The sequence below is a fragment of the Macaca thibetana genome, chromosome 8, assembly GCF_024542745.1.
Source record: "Macaca thibetana thibetana isolate TM-01 chromosome 8, ASM2454274v1, whole genome shotgun sequence".
NCBI lineage: Eukaryota > Metazoa > Chordata > Mammalia > Primates > Cercopithecidae > Macaca > Macaca thibetana.
The window spans coordinates 92,572,820-92,595,902 of record NC_065585.1 but is presented as its reverse complement, the minus strand read 5'-3'; the positions used below and the strand labels follow the sequence as shown (position 1 = coordinate 92,595,902).

At 39.9% G+C, this 23,083-nt stretch overlaps 1 protein-coding gene across 3 annotated transcripts in view; it reads right to left on the bottom strand.

The window, feature by feature from the left end:
- ST18 (ST18 C2H2C-type zinc finger transcription factor) overlaps window positions 1-23,083 on the bottom strand; it is a 122,258-nt gene that overhangs the window by 25,672 nt on the left and 73,503 nt on the right. For all 3 annotated transcript variants that reach the window (XM_050801790.1, XM_050801787.1, XM_050801788.1), the window contains 5 exons: window positions 22,669-22,880; window positions 13,544-13,789; window positions 6,526-6,641; window positions 987-1,049; window positions 155-223 (listed from right to left, as the gene is read on the bottom strand). In XM_050801790.1, the coding sequence (XP_050657747.1) occupies window positions 155-223; window positions 987-1,049; window positions 6,526-6,641; window positions 13,544-13,789; window positions 22,669-22,880 (706 nt within the window). The remainder of the gene's footprint in view (window positions 1-154; window positions 224-986; window positions 1,050-6,525; window positions 6,642-13,543; window positions 13,790-22,668; window positions 22,881-23,083) is intronic.

The following is a 23,083-nucleotide window of genomic DNA, read 5'->3' as shown; positions in this document are numbered from 1 at the left end:
CATCCCAGCGCTTTAGTGAGAAAGTGCCTTTGCTGTGATCTCAGCAGGCAAGACGTACTGCTTGTTGCTGATCACTTGGGCAATGAATGGGCATTGAACGAGAGGGTCCTACCGTGTGGACGAAGGGCAAGCCGGCCACGCTTCCCGCACTTACTTAAGCTCCTGAGAGTTGGCAGCCATGAGGGATTTTAGAGTCTTATCTGCTAAAGGACATCCAGAAACACTAGAGAGGGATGAGGAAAAAAACACAACACAACACTGACATATACAAATCTGAGTCAAATGGCGTCCTGAGTCGTGAACATACATTAAATTATTGGTGACTGGGGATTGGGAAAAAAAATAACTGGCTTTGAATCTGGCTTTTCTTTTCTCACCAGTCTGGGCCGGTGGCACTTCAACTGTTTCTCGTAGACTCAGAGTTTCTGTTTATCAAATGAATGACTTTAGCCCAATGAGACTCCCCAGCTCTAATGCTCAGGATGCAACGAGCATTAGAGTCCGTTCCTGCTGCATAACCAGGTGATGGTGCTTTTCCAAAGGGAAGACAAATCCCATCAATGGAGATAGTAGGTGGAAAGATTAAAGCAGCCCCTTTGCACTGTTTAATCTCTCGAATGCCTCAATTTGTTATTTGCCCAGGATTGAGGGTATTACTTTCCCTGGGGCAAATGGTCTATTTGAGTCACTCTGTTGTATTTATTCCTCATTCCACATGAGTCCTCAAGCCACACAGAACCGAAGCCTGACATGAACTCAACTTTTCACTTATAACCCGGACTACAGGATCAGAAAACCGTTTTGACCAAGAATCATGATTTTTATATCACATAATTTTATTTCTGACAAACCAAATAAACCAAAAACCCAACCAACTCACTCTCCATTTCCTGCTTCAGATAATACACAGCTAGAAAGGGTGAGAATAAGTATTTAAAATAGAACAAGACCATGAAAATCTGACTGCACATGAGGTCATTGGGTACCTGCGATGAGACGCATAGTTTCCTGTCACGTGGCCACTTCCATCACATCCTGGTGTTGGACAGCTGAGTCAATAGAAGATACATCATTAGAGACAAGCGAATTTCACAGGTTAATTTCCTCTGCCCAGTAGATTATGGAGGAGGTAGCTTCTCTGTGCCAGATAAGTTAACACAGTATAGGACATGCAGAAGCTAGTGTATCAAGGATTTATATTATATAAGAACCAGCAGACTACCTAAAAGAAAACTAAAAATCATAGCATGATGAGTTACTTCCTTAGGTATCTGTTTCAACATCACATTCGATTATTTGATTCCACTGATGTGGGAAAGTGATGTCCTAGTGATGTTGTGAGTTAGCAATCAAAGATGTTTCAATTCATTTGAAAAATATATATGTTGCTGGGCGTGGTGGCTCACGCCTATAAACTCAGCACTTTGGGAGGCGGAGGCAGGTGGATCACCTGAGGTCGGGAGTTCGAGACCAGCCTGACCAACATGAAGAAACCCTGTCTCTTCTGAAAATACAAAATTAGTCAGGTGCAGTGGCGCATGCCTGTAATCCCAGCTACTAGGAGGCTGAGGCAGGAGAATCGCTTGAACTCAGGAGGTGGACACTGTGGTGAGCCGAGATCGCACCACTGCACTCCAGCCTAGGCAACAAGAGTGAAACTCTGTCTAAAAAAAAAAAAAGAAAAAGAAAAAGAAAAATACATATGTTAAAAAAATAAATATTAGAAACCCATGCTTTACTATGATACCAGCACCTATTGTATGACATATTCCAGAAAGAAATTTTTGTGAGTTTTTAAGAGCAAGGCAGCCTAGTAACTTTATAAACATTTTAGAAAACACTGAAAACCTTTGACTAAAATGTAAACTGATATTTTAGGTGGGAAAGTTGATGACAGTATGAAACAGGCAAGAAGTTCAGTCTGTAAAGCATTCAAGCAATTTCAACCAAAGCTTGAAGCCAGCAAAGACAATTGCTAATTCACCATTAGCCTAAGAATAGGCTCTCAGGCCATCTGCCAAGAATCTCACTCCATTAAGATCTGTGCCCCTGCATTTCATTTTATCTCAGAACCTGGTCATGTCCTGTCCACCTTATGTGTGTTGTAAAAATAATGTAATCAGCTACTCAGGAAACTGAGAAGCAGGGGGATTGCTTGAGCCCAGGAGTTCGAGGTTTCAGTGAGCTATAACTGTGCCACTGTGCTCCGGCCTGGGTGACAGAGTGAGACCCCGTCTCTAAAATAATAATAATCATGAAAGAAGGTAGTTAGGAAGCAGTTTTCTTCCACAATTAATAGATTCCTTGGTTTCTCAGTCATTTAGTTTCCTCTGATGGTGTTCGAAAGTCACTCATTTGTAGGTGTCACTCATAAGCAGGTGAACCCCAGCCTACTCAGTGTTATTTGCGGTGGTGTCAATAATCAGAAGGGAACATCAACTATGCCAGTCATGCATCTGCTCTTTTTTTTTGACATCCTGCCTAAAGCAAGGCCTTATCCAGATATACAGAATACAGGTTTTAGCTTTTTGAAGGGACATTTTGGGATAGACTAACACTATTCCTATATTTTCTGAGTTCTCACTTTCTAAGTATTTTTATTCCTGTGATCCACTTTCCAATCATTTTCAGGTATCTAAAGAAACTATAAGAGTTACAGCATTCCCGTCTTTCAAAGGAATGGTTGATTTTCAGGGTCTGATCCAAGCTAAGTCATTCTGTCTCCTTTCCCCGTCCCTTTTCCTGGATGAGATATCAGAAAAATACTGTAAAAGCTATAAATATATGTTAAAAAGTAAAGACAAAAACCAGTTATTAACATTTTGACTGAGTTATCTTGCAAGTGCCATTCACTCACTAAATGTAAAAAAATCTTTTCTGAACATTATACAACTGGAATATTCAGAGAGGTGTTTCAATTGCCTGGGAATTCCCACTTTAGAAATATATCGCCACCTAGTGTTAAAAACAGCATTGCATTTTGTATACATGTATAATTTTTTTTTTTTTTTTGAGATGGAGTCTCGCTTTGTCACCCAAGCTGGAGTACAGGGGCTCAATCTTGGCTCGCTGCAACCTTTGCCTCCTGGGCTCAAGAGATTCTCCTGCCTCAGCCTCCTGAGTAGCTGGGATTACAGGCATGTACCGCCACGTCCGACTTATTTTTGTGTTTTTAGTAGAAATGGGGTTTCACCATGCTGGCCAGGTTGGTCTCGAACTCCTGACCTCAGGAGATCCACCCGCTTCGGCATCCCAAAGTGCTGGAATTACAGGCGTGAGCCTCCACGCCTGGCCTATTTTATATTTTTAAGTTACTCCCATTAATATTGCCAGGAGAAGCCAAGAAGTGCCAGCGGTTTTTAAACATCAGCTATAAATTACCTATAAAATATAATAATAAAATATGCATTTAATTAGTTGATAATTTATTTTTAAGTTTGGCGGTATTAAAAGTTCAAGAAATGATGAAAGAACTGGAGACAACGTTATACAGGGAAACGTTGCAGTTTAGAATTTTGATAGCTAGACTAAATTCCAAATCTAGAGTGAAATATCTTACATAATGACATGTGCCAATATTAGTTGGGTGATGTATTTTGGGAAAGTTTTCAGATGAAAATATAAAAATTGGAAGAAAGAAACTAGCTAGTTTTCTCAATAAGTGGCACTGAAACCGTAAGGAAATTCTAAGATAATTAGTGACATCCAAAAAGTCCTAATCTAAACAAAGTTTTTGGTGAGTAATCAAGGTACTGTTAGAAACACAAAGCATAATATAATAAGGACAGGGTGACATGGAATGTGGTATGACTTTTACAAAACAAATATACCAATGCAGATACATGCAAATAAGTGATAGCCATTAAAGCACTCACCCTGTCTAAAATGCATGAATTAGGCTGGGCACAGTGGCTCATGCCTGGAATTCAGCATTTTGGGAGGCCACGGTGAGTGGATCACCTGAGGTCAGGAGTTCGAGACCAGCCTGGCCAACATGGCGAAACCCTGTCTCTACTAAAAATACAAAAATTAGCTGGGTGTGGTGGTGGGCCCCTGTAATCCCAGCTACCCGGGAGGCTGAGGCAGGAGATTGAACCTGGGAGGTGGAGCTTGCAGTGAGCCGAGAACATACCACTGAACTCCAGCCTGGGCAACAGAGCAAGATTCTGGCTCAAAATAAATAAAATAAAATAAAATGAAATGGATGAACTATAAGGCCTCTGAGAGAGTAATTTCTTAAGAATTTTTGGAATGATTATATTCAAAAAATCATTCAAAATCTTTTTGAAATCCTTCCTCTTTTATATTTACCTTCACACCATGGAGAAGTGCCCTTTGCAAAATAACCATGCTTCATTTTTCTAACCCAAAATGTTATTGCAGGTTAATTTTCAATCTTTTACACTACATTTAGTTTGGGATGACTTTTATCAATTTCCAACAATCTACCTTTGAAGGATAAAAATTTGCCATTTTTGAAGATATTAAAAATAACACATGGAAAAAAATACACACAAAGATGAAAAGTTTCTAACAGCAGGTCCACGTGGGAAAAGGTGTCTGGCTGGCCTACGTGGCTTCTAAGAAGTTTCTAAAAAGTTAGAAGTGGCTTCTAAGGTCTCAAGTCACTGAACCTGAAACCGTGTTCAATCCGATTTAAGTTCCAGCATGTTTGGAACCATCCGTTACCATCAACTACCAAGCCCTAGGCAGACATCAGGTTTATAAGGGAGCATGCTATTTCAGCCAGTAATGTTTGCCTACAAAATCCTTCGAGAATGCAGAGTCTAAGCTTATTTTAAAGTCATTCACATGTCAACAGGGCAATCCGATGACAGACTTGGAATAATTTTTACTGAACACCTACTATGTACAAGGCCCTGTTGTTGGCACCTGCATTTGAAATGTATTGCCTGCTCCCAAGTCACTGTCCATGTAGGTGGGTAAATAAGAGGTTGCACAGTGCATATGATGCACCAATGGTGTGAACAAGGTAGAGAAGAGGAAATAAGGGGAAATAAGAGGTTGCACAATAAATATTAGGAACCAATGATGCGGACAAGGTAGAGAGCAAAGACAGAGGAGAGAAGACCCCCAGCACCCACTTCGTGCCCTCTGAGGCTTTGTTCTTGGTGAGGGAGGCAGAAAATAGAGTGGAGGGAAGTCAAGAAAAGATCTGGGAATGGGAGCATCAGGGCTGGGGGTGGGGAAGCACAGTAGCCTGAAGGCCTCTCAAATAAGTGATGTTTGAGAGAAGAGCTGTGCTGAGGGAGGAGAGGATGTGGGCCCTGCAGAGGCCTTGGGGACAGCATTCTGGGCAGAGGGAACAGCAGGCCTAAGGCCCTGCCTAATTCCTGGAGTGCTTAGGGGAAGCAAGAAGCACAAAGCGGGAGGCTGGGGGAGGGGAGCACTCACTGCTCCTGTGGGGTGGTGGGTGGACATGTGGCGGTCACAGCACGGTGGCAGCCAAGGAGTCCTCAGCAAGAGTTAGTGCAGATGGCAGGAAGGAAGGGTTCCAGGATGGAGCTTAGAGGCACCCTACTCTTTAGATGGCTACACATGAGTCTAGAAGGGCTAGCAGTGAGATGAGGGAAGAGTCCAGAGGTGAGGCATCCTAGAGGCCAAGTGTAGACAATGGATTGTGGAGGAGGGAGATCAGTTCCGTGGCATCCTGCTGCCTGTCAAGTAGGAACAGGAGGCTCCAGGACCAAGATCCTGATAGGGGAAGGGGATGCTGAGGGAAGGAAGGTCCCTGGAGATCTGTCTGGGAAAGATTCAGGAGGGAAACTGCATCACACAGTAGCAACAGCTTTCTGGATATGTTCAGCTGGAAAAGGAGGGGGACATAGAGAGTCCAGGTGGAAGCTGGGTCAGGAGAGGTTTTTACAGTTTTTTTTCTTTGAAAAGTTTAAACATATTTTTGATGAGGGATATAGAAGAGAGGGTACAGGCCTGTCCTAAGTGGGCGCGTTACTCCTTGCTGCAAACTCTCATTAACTGACAGCTTTAAATAGATTTATATATGAGTAGATTTGATTAATATTTAATCACACATGGGAAACAGTTTCCTGCATTTCATTCACTCATTCACCCACTAGTACATAACTCGTACTTACTGCCTTCGGGTACCCTGCCCTTTAAACTCTTCTGGGCCTCAGAACCCCTTTGAAAATGCGATGAAAACCAGTAACTCCCTTGCTCAAATAACAATTTACATCAAGTGTCAAAAGGTTGGTAGAGTCCCCAAAGTCAACCCTTAGATCTGCGGGTCAATGGTTATCAGGTTAAGAAGCATTCTAATTGTGTTACCTTATTTTGTTTTTTAATCAACAGGTTTTTAATTCTGTTAGCATATGACCACGTACACCCTCTTAGCTCAGGTGAGGTGCATGTCTAATGTTTAATTGCTGACTGGTAGAAATCACCCTAACGTCAACTGTATAAGCCAGGATATTGTAACTCTAAGTCATGAACTTGAATCTTCGTTCCAGAATCTTCGAGGGCATGGCACTGGGCACTACTTACGTGATTAGTTCCTTTTTGAGATCTCTCGCATGAAGCTTGGGTTTAGGGCTTGGTATAGAGGCCTCTCCAGGAAACTTTTTTTCCTCTAAATTTTCTAGAGAGCTCACTGGGTCTTTCTGGAAAAGAAACAAACAAACAAAAACAAACACAGAAGTCATTAGGGAACCCTGGAAAGACAACTAGATTTAAAATCACTGGGGCCAGGATTGAGTTTTTGGCTTTGGATTTGGACTTGGACTTGGACTTGGCCGAAATACCTTAGAGGATTTGTATAAGAAATAAATAAGATAGGCCAGGCAACATGGCTGATGCCTGTAATCCTCGGTCTTTGGGAGGCCGAGGCAGGGGGATCACAAGGTCAAGAGATCGAGACCATCCTGGCTAACATGGTGAAACTCCATCTCTACTAAAAATACAAAAATTTGCTGGACATGGTGGTGCGTGCCTGTAGTCCCAGCTACTCAGGAGGCTGAGGCAGGAGAATCACTTGAACCCGGGAGGCAGGGGTTACAGTGAGCCGAGATGGTGCCATTGCACTCCAGCCTGGCGACAGAGCAGGACTCCATCTCAAAAAAAAAAAAAAAAAAAAAAGAAAAGAAATAAATGAGATAATAATAATATGTCCTGGTTGCAACAGATCTTTATCCTAAGTGAAGAATGAAAAAGTGGAATTGATATGGAACACCTTTCAAAAGTTCTCATTTTGGCAAATGTGATTCCAGAGGTAGGTATTTCTTGAGCCATGTAATTAGTATTTTAGTATGTTTCAAGGTTTCTTGTATTAGAAATGCTCCCTAGAGAGCACAGGAATTGTTTATATATCCAGCAGTCATAACAGCAGTAAAGCCAAAGAAATATTGCAAAAATGAATCACACAAACTTTTAAACAGAAAAGGGGGAAGTTTTGGTTAACTGAATGCCCTTTTTAATGTACAAATAATTAAGATCTAAATTATTCGTTTAAATATGTAATAACTGAGGCTACAGTATTTAGGCATTTAATTTGATCTTTCTGGATAATTCCTTTTACTTTTGTATTACTTCCCATTTTTCTGAAATTACTTATTTTGCTAAGTTGGTATCCTGTCACTTTCCTTCCTGGATGGAATGTCTTATTGGATGTTCCTAATTTTCATGCTCTTCTCTTAAGTTTAATACCGACCTTGATTTCATAAAGAAGACTCACTAATCCTTTCAAAGAGTTTATTTACCAAGTGATGTATTATTTCACAGATAACAAATGATGGTTTTTCTCGATCACATAATTAGCTTACTTTCATCATTAATCTTGTATTCAGTAAATATAATAATTTCTGGATTTAATATTAAAACCAGATGAACTAATATAAAAAAACTGTCTTCTAAATCTCAAAAGTACTGATATATTTAAGGTAAGTAAACTATTTTGAATTGTTCAAAATAAATATTTTTAAATTAAATGAATATAAAAATACTATAGCAAAATATAATTTTAGTAATTCTGAGTCTACATTCAAAAGCAATGAGAAAATAAACAAAATTCCTGGATTTTCCCAACCAAAGAAAAATTCTAAATACTGATCTTAGTCATCAAGGCAAATGTAATTTTTTTCATTAATTACTTGGATAACAATTCGATCAATTATTTTACATAAGAACACACTGTAGTAAATACATCGGTACACAGTCTCAAGTGCCATTGTCTTCAGATTACATTAATGAAACCTGATTTAGGACAATTCATCAATATTATTGATGGTGTTAAGTGTTTCATTTGTTTTACTGGTAAATGTTTGAAAATAGAAGCCGATAAAAATACACAATTTAAAGATAAAGAGAAATGTGTGCTTGATCATAATTCCACACTAGGATGCAAAGAGAGGTGCTAGTTTAATGCTGCCTCCATGGGATCTACAGCAAAATAGATGATTAGCGCTTATCCTTTTAAAGTGTTATGCTGTAAATGGCTAAAATGAAAAAAATTCCAAATTTTAAGGCCTTAAACCTGATAATTCCACCATCCACTTTATTTAGTCCTATCTGGATTTGGCCTGAGTAGTATTTTCCACTATAATTTAAAAATGTCTTGGCTTTTTGAAAGTAGATACAAATGCTAAATCCAATATTGTCTCAACGTGGAACAGCCTTCGTTTTTCTGTTTAGATGCTGATTTTTTTTTTTTTTTTAATGAAAATGGCATAAAGTAAAAAGAGCCATTTTATTACTTATGGCAAAGTTATGAACAAAGTCTCCCCAAGATGACCTGTATATTTACAGATGATTACAAGTTTCTAGCTGTTGTTTTAGGCCTGAATCTATAATTATGGAAGGCAAGAGAATGGGGGAATTTTGAAAGAAATAATCAATTATGAAAGTTTAAGTTATTATTTTACTAAATAATATAAACATAAAACTTGCAGGATATATGTTATTTATTTTGGTATAGTAATATGTGGTAATGTTTCAACAGGATAATTTTATTGCATATGACCTTTTAAATATTTTGTAACTTTAACACATAGACTCATATGCATACAATTGTTTTATGAAATAATTGTCTTTTCCCCTTTTCTTTGCTCAACATTCTACCCTTAGAAACCTGCAGAGAGTATATGTATTAAAATCTAGGTGGCTGTCACTAAAAGAATTAGTTTTGTTATGGAGGCATTTTATATTGAATGAATTCCTAAACGGCAGCCAGTGTAAATCAATAGCATTTGTAAAAATCTTTTTCCAAAATTTAAAGTATAATTTTGAAAATAATAATTTTATTTTGTGATTGTGTAAAAGAGGATGTGGTATATATGTGTGTGTTTAGAGAGTACATGCATGCAATGAAATTCCTTTAACGTACAGATGGAAGTTTATATTGATTTCAGTAAAGACCAGGACATAATGGTAACATGAATAACAGATAATAGCATCTGGCACTCTTAACATTTTAAGCCCTGAAATCTTTGGAGAACTGACAGTTGAATGAAAGTGACAGCCCTAGTTATTTCTCAACACTTTCCTTTCGAGATATTTTGAGTTTTTTCCAAATTCAGGAATTTTTTTTAGGGGGCATCTGGACAGGCTATTTCACTGAGAGAGACAGACAATATTTTCTGAAAATTACCACCAAAATTAAGCAACTGTTGTGCATATGAACTAGATAACAATGAATTAGAAATAATCACTCAATTTCTGGTTGTGTATGTGTCTTATGTGGTGGGGGAGAGGAAAGTGGCAAAGGGAAAGATGTGGGTGGGAGCAGGGACATACCACATTCCAGTCTCCAAATGTGAACAATAGATTGTCTAGAACACACGTAGCTATTCCAGGGAAGCTCACTGGAAAGTGACAAAATAGGACCAGTCCTGGAACTGGTTTTTGTAGTCACATCGTGTGTACTTGCCTGGGTCACAGGAGTTCCAGTCCTGCACCCGCAGAAACACGTTAGACAACTGTTGCTGCCAACACACCTTGCCACCTGCCATTTCTTCATTCTTCTCTTTTGTCTGTACTATTAAATTTTTCTCAACATTCCCTAAACAGTCTCCAGTTTTTGGTGATTTTTTTTTTCTTTTCCTTTTCCTCATTTACCTTTTTCTCTTTTTTTTTCTTTGTTGTAGGGAATTCTAGGCCTATGACTTAATTTCATATGACCAGGAGCAACAACTTTAGCTCCCTAGGGTTCAAATTTCTCCTCTAAAAAATTTGATAATCATCCTGCTTTTCAGGATTATTGGGATAATGAGATATTGTATATAAAGATTCCCTATCTTTATTTTATCGTACGTGGTATCCCTCTGATAGCTTCTCAATGAGCACATTTAATACAATCTAATTTTTCAGAATAATACCTACCAAACATTACATTTTTCATTTTCAAGATTCAGAACAGGATGTGAAAAGTACTGTTAGTAGGTTACCTTGGCACAGATGAGGGAACAGAGAACAAGGGTGAGAAACCATATCAGGAGTTAGAGTGATTCAGAAGTACTTTTATGTGTGTGTCTCCACCAGCCTTAGCGTCCCCAAGCAATGAATCACCCTGTTCAGATAGCTGGGACAATAAGCATTTAGCTTAGACAAATATTCTGTCAGCTCAAACCTAGGGCAAGCACTTTGAGTCCAAGAGCTCACTTAGCATCTCCAAAGTCCTCTCTGATACTCTTAGTGACACTGAATTCCCACATAGCTTCTAAATTCCAGATGTCACAATACTTAGGTTGAAAACTGTAGCAGTCCAAGCCTGTGTTGTCAGACCTGGAGTAAGTAAGCCATTCTGTAAAGAGCATAAATCCACTCTAAAGAATCCCATTTTGTGTGTGTGAATTTGCTGGGAAATGAAATACTGTCCCAGATATATATGCATGACATAAAAACATACTCAAGTTGAATCTATAAAGCTACAAAGATAAATCCAGATGATTTTTTGAAATTAAGCAAAAGCAGGATTAAAAAGTAACGTAAAATATTTCTTACGAAATCTCATTTTCTGGCATTCTAGGTGATAAGAACTGTGGCTAAGGAGGTGATAGGAACGGGTCTCTGAGAACATGAAGAGTGCAATGTTGACATCGTTGCTGAGGGCACAAAAGTATAATCATTGTCAAACAATGCAAGACACCCTAGATGAAGATGAGAACCTACTTGAGGCAAATGTGTTTTGTTACTACCCAGGATTGGATGCTTATGCCTGACACTTTCTGGTGAATGCATTCGCCATAATCACAAGGATGAGTGCAGAAAGCCCAAATGCCACTCTGCACATGGCACTGAGATACTCCCAGAAATGAGACATGTGGGATTTTGAACCTGCATGAAGCAGTTATACTTAATTCATGAGACACTGTCCTTCCTGTAACATAAGGACTTCTACTGGACCCACATCCACACATCCTGGGCCAAGGGTCAGGTTTCCCTTTAGGGCTGTAGACGCAATGTGCCATGATCTGAGCAGCAGTGGCCTGGCTGGAGATTAAGCAGTCGTGTGAGTTGAAGGACATTCCCTTACCCAAAGCTAACTCTGCGTCAACAATTTTGATCTCATCACAATTGTGCCTCTTAACCTTCCCACTTCCTAGCTTACTGCTTACTTCCATTTCAGTCAAGATGTGCAGGATACTCGAGGGATGTGAACACTGACAGACTTTTAGATGATACACATAGTCAGAATTAGGTGTAACCTCTGTTCTTTGGCACAAGTCTGAGGTGGCAGTGGGCACAGTGGTCGGGGGAAAGATGCACTCTTGCCAGTTTGTGGTTGTCATTTAAGGCAAATGAGCTTCTTATACTTTGCATGTGTCAGTTTCATGTTTGTTATAGTCAAACATGTATTATTTTAATAAATGATTCTTCTAAAATAGTACTATGATAGATTAATTAAGGCCATTCTTAGATGCTTTGGGTGAATCTTGAAAAGCCAAGCAGAATAAAATGACTAAGGCCAGTATGAGAGAATCGAATCAAAAGCTGCAGTGTGTGAATCCCCTCATCCTTTCATGTGATGGCTTGAGTGGTGGAGACACACAGGCTGCCTCAGATGCTGAGGGCGTCTTCCAGGGGTCCACACCCAGCCACCTGATGCAGTTAGCCATTCCTCCCTCTCCACATTGTGTGCCTGTGCATGTTACTCTGTTTATCAGTATATTTGGTTACAGGTCAGTCTTCTGAGCACACACATGACTGTGGCACACAGGCATGGTAGAAGCATGTCCTATTCATTGCTGTATATCCAGGTCCCATGTCACTGACTGGACTTGGAGATGTTGGCAAAACTGTGCTGAATGAAAGAAGGAAGAAAGACAGAATGGAAGGAAAGAAGGGAGGGAGGGAGGGAGGAAGGAGAGCGGGGAGAGGAGAGGGGGAAGGGAAGGAAGGGGAAGGGGAAGGGGAAGAGGAGGGGAGGGGAGGGGAGTGGAGGGCAGGGGAGGGGAGAGGAGGGGAAGGAAGGGAAGGGAAGGGAAGGGAAAGGAAGGGAAGGGAAGGGAAGGGAAGGGAAGGGAAGGGAAGGGAAGGGAAGGGAAGGGAAGGGAAGGGAAGGGAAGGGAAGGGAAGGGAAGGGAAGGGCAAGGGAAGGAAAAACAGCCCAATCCTGTGATCAAAACTGTGTATGTTGACTTATACTCTGAGATGTTAAGCATGTGCAAAAATCAAATTAGATCTCACCACCCAAGGTCTCTAAACTTCAAAAAGCTGTAAAGGGTGTTGCACACTTCTGCAGAGAATGGCTATTTCAGTTCTTTACACATATCAACTGGCAAGCCCATCAACAACTTCCCTGACAAACAGCTAAATAGGATTACTTACTGTAATAATTAAGGTCACATCTGCAATTACATAGAGTCTAAACAATTGAGAGTTCTGACTATCAGTTCTTTTGAATGACACTGAGTAGTCCATGGCTAATCAGGTCTAGTCAGGTGGCTCAAGCCATAAGGCAAAGGTTAGATGGATTCCTGCACCGTCGCACCATCTGGCTTTCGGGGCCAAAACCACCTCCAAGATAATCAAATACACAAATAGATCTCCTTGACTTTAAGATTAATTTGATTTAGACATCCAACATTTTGATCCAAAACAATGAATCTATACATAGGTATGCTAACACAGTTCCTTCACAAAACCATGGAAAGAAATCTGACATGACTCAAAGATTCTTACTTGACCCTGATTTGATTTCATCTTCAACCCTCTGGTTCAGAGAGAATTAGTAAGCTGGCATTTCAATGTTGAGCAATACATTGCCCCTTACAGCTGTTATATGAAGGGATAGATAATATAATCTCTTGGGCAGGGCACAAAATTTCAGCCTTAATAGGAATAAAATTCACTATAGTGACATTATTTTAGGCAAGTGATAATGAAAGTTGGATTTGTTAATGAATTTCCTCTGGCATTAAAAATCATCACTTTATCAAAATCTAAAGCAAGGTACAAAATTACATATCATCTAAACAGGAATGTGCAAACATAATTTAGGAGGGAAGAGCTAGTGATACCCTGCAATCATGCTGTCTTCAACTTACTGATTGACATATGGAAACAGTACCTCTTTCTCCTCCTCTGTCTTCCCGTGAGTTTTGCTATAGTTGATAGGAGTGTCCCAGCCCTCTTGGTCACAAAGAGCCTGATAGAATGCCGCATTGACCAGAATGCTGCTTGTTTTGAATGGGGAAGAGGAAGGAGTTGGAATAGAAGTGTTAGAGGAAGTTAGGGGTGCAGCCTTGTCCAGGATTCGATTTTTTTTCATGCTTAAGTCCAATGTGCCATTTTCATCCACTTCTATTTCGGCTCCCTGGTATACAATAGGAAACAGAAAACCATTTAAGCAGTTTGCAGTTACAGCCTAGCCATGTGGGGCTTTTAAGGGATCATTTTAAATGTAAGCTTTTATGTAAGTATATCTGCTTTTAAATCTAGCTTTCTGATTTGCATTGGGTAATGTTCAATTCTTAGGCAGACTTTAAGAACAGCCCCATTAGTGAGCTTTGTGTTTCTGGGTTTAAACAAAGTAAGCTTAATGTAAATAAGATGCTCCAAATACTAAATGTATTGGCTAAAATGGTTTTATGAAAAAAAAAAAATATATATATATATACACACACACACACATATACACACACATTTACAAGTTTAGCTTTACATCTTCTTTTCTAGTTTACAGAATTATCACTCCCAATTCATCATTTAAAGCATTCACATTTGTGTTTATCAAAAGGCATGTATAACTTTCCAACCCTTCAAATCATAATATTAATCTCACATGAGAAATATGCAAAAATAACCCGCTGGAAGATAATTTTTATTGGAATATTAAACTAATATAAAAGCAACATTTTACCCTAGGCTATTTGAGCCGTAAACGCTTTGCTCAACTGTAGGGGGCAGGGACACGGAGGCAGACAGTGCAAACCACACTTCACCCGGTGGTGATAGAGGGCGTGCTTTGGGTAGCAGCTGACAGCCTGACTGAGGTTGAAGCCCTATAGTGAAAACTTCAGAATACTACAAAAGGGCTTATTTTCTCCACATTTAGTGTGAGACTTAAAACTAAATTCACTGCACAATATTTCTTCTTGAGATACCTTCTACCTTTTGCCATGTGTTATTTCTTGGTTTTGTTTTTCTGTGTCAGGAGGAACAGTACCCCATCCTGTATTTGGTTCAAGCTCCAGCAAACTGCTCACGTGCCTCGTATGTTCTGCAAGATTCGCACACTGGGACGGCTCATGTGGTGTCATGAATTGTGAACATTACTATGCAGTCATTCTCCGAAGGTAGGAGGAAGGTGCCTGTCATTTTTCTAAATGGGTCAAATAACACCTTTCTGGTATTTTCTCCATCTTCCATCAATTTAAAATTAACTTCCTGATAATTTGGCTACTCTCTTTTTTTTCTTTTGGCTGGCCACTCTTCTTTGAATATTTAGCAAGATCCTTAACTCTTGTGGTAACCAGATACTTCCCAGGGGATTTGTTTTAACTCTTCCCTTTAAACAACCCTCACTCCCAGCCCCCAAACAGGCGCCACTGGTCTGCGTCAGCTGGTCTTGCTGCTTGTGCCTGACTTAGAAAATAAAAGCCCTTCTTTTATTTGCTTGTTTTACCTGCAAAGTTCGTATTTTCAATCTCTCAGCCTACGAGATAGTTATGCTTTACTACATTTGTGGGAGGTAAATACACTTCTAATATGCTGTACTAAGATGCTTTGGCCGTATCTTTCTGTCCCTTTTTAGTAAATAGTTTAATCTCTCGTGATAGTTTTAAGCCCCGAATTTGGCAGTACAGCTTATCCGGGATAATAACTTAGTAACCACAACATCTTATGCCATCTGTATAATATCAAATACATTTTTATACCAGCATTAATAAACCTTAGTTACAAAAATCCAAGATATTAACCATATCAGTGCCACGTGTGCTCTCTCTCCACGATCTCACAATGTATTCTGCCAGGAGCGCATCAAAACAATTTTTGGCTTCGTAGCTGACATGTAAATAGCAATGAAACAGAGCTATAGTAATCAAGTTTAATGGCCAACGTAAAGTAAAATGCTAAATATTGTAGTTGCTGACATTTTTCATAAAAAAAAAAAAAAAAACTTGGGTTAAGACTGCACAACCAACATTCACATAAAATTCCAGACCTCTGTGACAGATGGCTTAGGAAAAAGAAGCCATGTGACTGGGCTGCAGAGTTTTATAGTGCAAAACCCATAAATAGTGCAGATTCGATTTCTCTGAAAAATATCAACTCTTCCAAGACAAGATTAATATATATTTTAGTTTTTACAGACAAAAATTCTAAATAGTCCATTAAGACAATGATAGATTCTAGGAGTTGTTACGATTACACATTTCGAGTCAATCGCTCCTAATGTTTAAAAGAGGCGCTTTCCTACATCCTGCGCCCAGCCTGCTGCTCTGAGCACCTGACTTCACTGGGAGAGAGCGGGCGGCTCGCTGGGGAGCAGGGTACAGATGGGCTTTAAGTGAGCGCACAGATGCCTTCAACAATTACACGCAGTACCAGAGAAGGGTCCCTTTCTGCCCATAGATGGGCGATCACACGTTTACAGCATGGGCTTTTATTCAGAGCAGTATCAATGGGCATCACTTCTCTCTGTGCTTGAAACTCCAAATGGCAGCACAAAAGGGAGGGAGGGGCTGGGGGAGCTGTGGCAGATATGCATCCCCCACCCCCTCAAACTTCTAATATTCTGATTTCTTCAAGTGTTATTCTGGATCCTTATTTTAAGTATTTAAATTTAAAGTTCTCTTGGGGGTAGGTATAGGATTACTGCTATTCATGCTCTTTCCGACTGAGAGGGGATATCCCAGGCCATCGATTCCAGCCACTTTTGAGCTACTGATGATACTACCTATGTTTTATTTATTCATTAAGTTATTGAGAAAGCACTTCACATTTTTAAGACACTATATTCTAGGGAAAATAAAATTGGAAAATAGGTTGTTTCTGCCTTCAAGAAACTTATTTTTTATGCATATAGATTTTTAGTGAAGGTAATTTTATAATTTAATGTAAATTATAATTAAACTGAAGGTTGAACTAATTACTCATTGTAATCCTTACCTTTACTACAAAATAAGAAGTGACCTAGATGGCCACTAACAGAGAAATACTTCATGAAAATATGCTACCCCTATTTAATGGCATATTATGTGGTCAGGAAAGTGATAATTATGAACACTGTTTCTACATGGAAAATACTTGTATCACTGACAGCAGAGAACAATGTGGCATTCCTACTATATTTGCAACTAGGGAAAAAAGAGAGAAATGTGTTTTCTGAAAAAGAACCAAAAGGAAAATACAAAAACGATTGTAGGTCTTTGCATATAGAAGGTAGGCTTGTGGCTATTTTCTTCTACTATTTTTCAGGCAAATGATAACATTATATTGTTTTAGCAATTTTAAGTGATCACACATTCAAAGTTTGCGACAAAGTAAAGATAAAATTGGAATTTTAACTTAAATGTTATCTTGTGAAAATTATTAATTTTCCAAACATTGATAAAACAAGAAAGCACTATTTTCCTGACTTGGCAAGCTGTCTGCTGAATACAGGATGGGTCACCTGCCATCTTTTCCCTGTTGACTTGGCTGAGAGGAAGTGCAAAACTAAGTGTCCTTCTGATTAGGTTTCTGCCATAATTAGCCCCTGGCTTTCATCTAGCAGCTGATGTTTTTTATTCTTGCTTCAAGGTTTTTTGTTTTGGGGGTATCTTTTCCATACTGAAAGCTATGTTAAATATGTTTCCAAAGTAAGCAGGGTATTAACAGTAAACAGATGAAATGAAAATATCTTATTCTTACTAAATGGTAATTATTAAAGCTGTTTAGATTATAAATTTGCAAAATACACTCAATATAAACAGAGGAGAAATGATCGGAGAAGAAATAACTAATATAAGGTATAAAATTTAAATGAAATTTAAAACAGCTTCCCCAAGATCTTTGGGACTTGGAATCACAGTCCACGCTGGTTGGCCAGGAGCTTAGCTGCTCTAAGATCTTAAGAAGAGAAGTTAGACAGGCATTAGTTAAAATTTCTGTTCCAATAATTATGGTTGTGCCACTCAGAGAAAGTACTTTAGTATCTCTGTACTACTGTTTTTTCATCTGCAAAATGGGATAATAATATCTGCTTTACAGAAATTCTAGGGGATTAAAAGGGATTAATGTGAGCCACATGCTTACTTATAGTACCTGGCACATAATACGTCTTGCATAAATGACAGCTGATAATCATAATAATTTGACCGAGTTTGTTTTTTCAACTTTTACTTTAGATTCAGGGATTTGAACGAGGTTTCTGAATACCAAAAGAGACATGTCCTTAGGCTACTATACACAGGGCTAAAAAGCCAATTATTAAATATCTGGTTTCCTTGCACCTGTATCAACCAGTGCCTTGTGATCCCTGACCCAAGACCCTCATAACATTTCACTCAGAATGTGTGGCAAATCTGCCCCGCTCTTAAAGTTACCAGAAAAGGCGGCATCAGGGTTCTCACCGCCCAGAGGGTCGCCAGACTTCCTGATACCAGGCGGCAAGAATGGCGATGCCACATCATGTTATTTCTAGGCCTTATTCAAGCACAAAACAGACTTTGAACTTTAAACATTTCAAGCAAGTGTCAATTTTTTGTTTTCTTTTAAGGCACACTCTGCATATGCCATTTTGTCTAAACAGGTGGGGAAAACACCAAAACAAACAACAGAATGCCTGGCAAGCAGCAGTGATGAGGATAAAGATAGACTGTAAGGCCTGTTCCTACCTCTGGTGATAAGGGTGGGAGGAAGGAAGAAAACGGGGGTGCATCTGCCTGAGGCCTGTACCAGAGGAAGATGCTCAGGAGGCCCAGTAGACCCAGGACTCTCTCCCATCTGTGGCCCTGTGGCAAGACCAAAGGGGAGCTCTTTGGAGCTGTGGCCCCTTTGTGTCTTCCAAATCATATTAATTCCAAATTAAAATGAAGGACACTATATGCATCTTACAACCAAGTTCTAGAATCAGGCTGGGTACAGTGGTTCATGCCTGTAATCCTAGAATTTTGGGAGGCTGAGGCAGGAGAATCTCACTTGAGCCCAGAAGTTGAAAGTTGCAATGAGCTGTGATCACACCACTGCACTCCAGCTTAGGTGACAGAGCAGATCTTCTCTCAAAACAAAAAAAAAGAAAGAAAAAAAGTTTTAGAATAAAAATAAAGTTGATATTGTGGCCCACGCCTGTAATCCCAGCACTTTGGGAGGCCGAGACAGGCAGATCACCTGAGGTCAGGAGTTCAAGACCAGCCTGGCCAACATGGTGAAACCCTGTCTGTACTAAAAACATAAAAATCAGCCAGGTGTAGTGGCGCAAGCTGGTAGTCCCAGCTACTTGGGAGGCTGAGGCAGGAGAATTGCTTGAACCCGGGAAGCAGAGGTTGCAGTGAGTGAAGATTATACCAATGCACTCCAGCCTGGGCGACAGAGTGAGACTCTGTCTCAAAAAAATAATAATAAAAGAAAATTTTAAAAAATTAAGTAAATAAAGCTAATACTTCAGACAAATTTACCTTTAACCATTATGTCATCCACTAAGCATTGATAGTGTTAATTGTTTTCTCCTGATTTAATTCCTCAAAGAGATACATATTGGTGGTACAAATATGTTATATCTATGCTGGATTGTATTTTAACAAATAAATAATTCCTTTGAAAATCTTCTGCCTTCGGGACATAATGGGCTCTGGTTTGGGCAGTGATTGGCAATGTCACAGCACTGGTGCCTTCAGACTGGAGCGTGATGGGAGCCTACACTTGAGGGATGCTGGTTGAGTGAATGGATGACCATGTGAACAGCAGCATAAGCCCTCTGTGTTGGGAAGGGGTGGATCAGTGACATGTTCCAGTTTTGGGAGCCAAGAGACTTTGCAAGGAGGAGAACATTTTGGAATGTCCATATCATCCTTCATTATATTTTTAAAGTGTGTAGGAAATCAAAGTTTTTTTGCCCCTCTGAAAACAACCTATGATCTTCTATAAGAGTAGCGATTTTACAAAGCACCAATTCAGATCGCCCATTAAGCTTGGAGTCCGTTGTAAGATTGCGTACAGCCAGTTAATCTGTATTAGCCCCAACATGTGGGCATGAAGGCAATTTCAAAGTTAGTGTTCTTTGGCTTGATGTCAAAATGGTTGTGCCCATGGGTGACGGTAAGATCTGTAATTCATGCTCCTATGGGATGCTTTATGCAAATAAGAGATGCTCATTGTGTAAAAGAAAGAACTGGATGCAAATAGAGGGGAACTAAGAAATCAACCCTCAACCAAGTTCTAGTCAAATTCCCTGCAAAGCCACCATGCCTTTCCTGGACGAAAGGAAGCTCGCCTTTTCAAGCTTAGCTCTCTACCCTGAAGGCAGGGACAGCTCCCAGAGGGTCACTTCTTTTCTCCTGCTTTATTGGTAAGCTCCTCAAGAGCAAAGTCTATGACTGACCCTAACCTGTGGCCAGGGCTGTCCAGCACTTAGAGACCTTTGGTTGGTTCAGCTATGAGTCCATCTACCAGGATAGCTTGCTAATATATCCAAAGTGCTCCGCTGAAGCTGTATATTTCAAGACCCTTGTTTCTACACATGAAGCTCAAGAGATCTATGGATTTGAGCTATGAGAAATAAGCATACTAGTAGCCTACCATCATGGAAGAATCAAATAATAGGGGAGAGAGAATCAGGCTAGCATTCAATGTGGAGGCAAAGTCTGTCTCTGCTTATTCCTACATTAAGTAAAAGGCAGAACTGACAACAGAAAAGGCCCACATCAGGCATGGTTTCATCAGAGGCTCAGTTTCAGGGTGAATTACCTTGGCTTTCTCTCACTTTTGCTAAAATAATTATCTTTTGTTAATTCAGGAATATATGAGATTCTCTTCAACATTAAGAAAATAAAGTCCAACCAGGATAGATTCGAGAAATTGTTACAGTTGTATGCAAATGTGTGCACGTGCATGTGTGCACGTGTGCGTGTGTGTGTGTGTGTATGCATGCACTGGCAGAAGGATTCTGCACAAAGTGACCATCTAGGTCACCATATTTATCCCATTTTAGCAACTACTATGCAAAGAAGACAATTTTCATGGGAAAATGGTTTTTAGAACTCCCAGCATAACAAACTCCTTTGGGAAGTCAATCTGTGTGCTCTCTGTCTCCTCCACCCTCGTCACCACATCTATTGTTTGGTTTCTGCAGTTAAGACTTGGTTGGCACTGAAAGGCTGAGGCATGCGGTGAGCTCCTGTCACCTGGGCATGCAGGATGAGCTCCGTGGAGCAGCCTGGCACCAAGCTCTCCCGCCAGGAGCCCGAGAACACACACTGAAAATCGACTATTTGGTTTTTTGAAATGTGTCCATCTACCAATTGCTTTTCTAACCAAAAATATGTTTTTAAAAGAGAACATATATTGATAAGGGGAAAAGCACTGTAATTTTAGTCATCTTTGATACGTTGCTTGGTGTCATTGTCATAGAAGACGGAGAATCTAAAGGTGAGAGGCAGAATTCTGAGGAACAGGAACACATCTATAGGCATAGATGGACAGTATTCATTCTAGAACCCCTTACCCAAGTAATTTCAGTAACATTAATAATTATAATATTGGTTCCTATATTCTCATAGGACAGCCTGAACAACCAAATGATAAGGCACTAAGAAGGAAGCTATTTTAGTATTTCTCCAAGTAGATAGCTACTAGAATATATATACCTTTTAAAATGAGAACTTTATTCAGATTTTTAAAAATGAATTTCAAAATAAAGTTGCTTTAAAAATTCCCTAAATCACCTAGGTAAATAATTTGTGGTTGGAATCTTTTGAATTTGGATGGCCTAGTATACATATGTATATCTTTTTTATTTTTAGAGGATGTGCTTCTCTTTGTTTAAGAACCTCATTTGTTTAAAAATTGTTTTTGAGTGGTTTTTGGCCACCAACTCTTCCTGGGGTTTACTTGGCTCAGTTTTGTCCAGAAGCTAATTCTGATTCTTCTGTCAAATGCTCGGTGGCACCGTGTTACCTGCTCTCCTGAAGGCCTGGCACAGCACAGGCAGCAGCTGACCATGCCGGGGACCCGCACACTTAAAGGGGAAAAGAGAAGCCGTGGTCTTCAAGTGCTCAAGTTTCAGGGTTGGCATTTAACTCAGAAAATCTTCCACATAAAGCAGGGTAACATTTCTTCTCAAGTGAGTCTGGGTAACTTATTTCCATGGCTTCAGCCATCTAGGTAGGGAAATCATTTCTTTGAACTGAAGCCCTTTCTGTAAATAGGAGTTTCTGCTCCAGCTGACAGCAGGGGCAAATGGCTGAGCCGCTCTTACAAGCTCTGTGGATCGCTGTGACTGTGGCATCAGAAGCCCTTCGCTGTCAAAGGGCATGAAGGATCTTTGTTTTTTTTTTTTTCATCAAGTTACCTCTCAGTATCAATTGGGAAGGAAAGGAGAGGGTATTGGAGAAATGTGATTAATTTCATGGGCTTCAGAAATGTGGTGTTTTTAAAACTTCACAGAATGTGATTTTGTATTTGAATGCCCTGAGTTCTCAACTCTCCCTGAATCATCTCCTGTTGATTTAATGTATCCAGGTTCTACCACATGTCCCTGGAGAATACTGTGGCGACTCAGACTATCTTATGTTACACAATAGTAACATGTGCAATGATAAAATTTCATGGGTCAATTTTGCAAATGTTTTACAAGTCACCCTTTGGTCACACATTTCTTACCATCTTTGATTTGCAGACACTGGAAAGCTTCCATTGTTGAGATTTATTTTAATAGCAACCCTCTTTTCTCGTGTGCCAAATTCCCCATCTCAAAAATAGCTTTGAAATGTGTAAATTCTCCCCAGCCCATCTCTGTAACTCACTTCTCCCCAAACTTTGGTACCCCAACTTCAAGAGGAGCCACGAGCAAGATGAGCACACTTTCATCCTTCTTTGACCCCACCAAACTCATCCCTGCCTGAGTTCCTCTGAGCCTCTTCCTGAGACAGGGAGGGGATCGCTTCAGAGGTGGGGGAGCGAGTGGTAGTGAATGTGGTTAGGAACATGAAAGGCAGTTTATTCTCACGGTTCAGTCGCTGGCCCACCCTCCAGGCTCTTGGACTGGCCTACCTTGGCATGCAGACTCTGTGGCTTGTTGGAGAGGATGTCTGTGGCTTCCCTGCAGCGGGTGGAAAGGTTCAGGATGGCAGCAGCTGCTGCTATGTGGGTGTCTTCACTACATTGACCGTAGCTATAAGAGCTGGCACGGCCAGGGCTCTGGGTGTGGGCGCCTGCACTAGGCAGTCGATTAGGAAATTTCACTGGATTTGAAAAATGCTTTGCTGTTGAAGAGAGATTTGATTAGCAATTGCATGTACGTGGTTTTAGTCATTAAGTAGATTTGTTTTTTTTAAAGACGTAACTTCTTGCATTAAAATATGTGAAGAATAAATTAAAACACGATCCATTATCCATGGGAACATTAAATGAAGGTTATCCAGACCTGTTTTCCCAGAGATTCACAGAACAAATGATGTAATTGCAT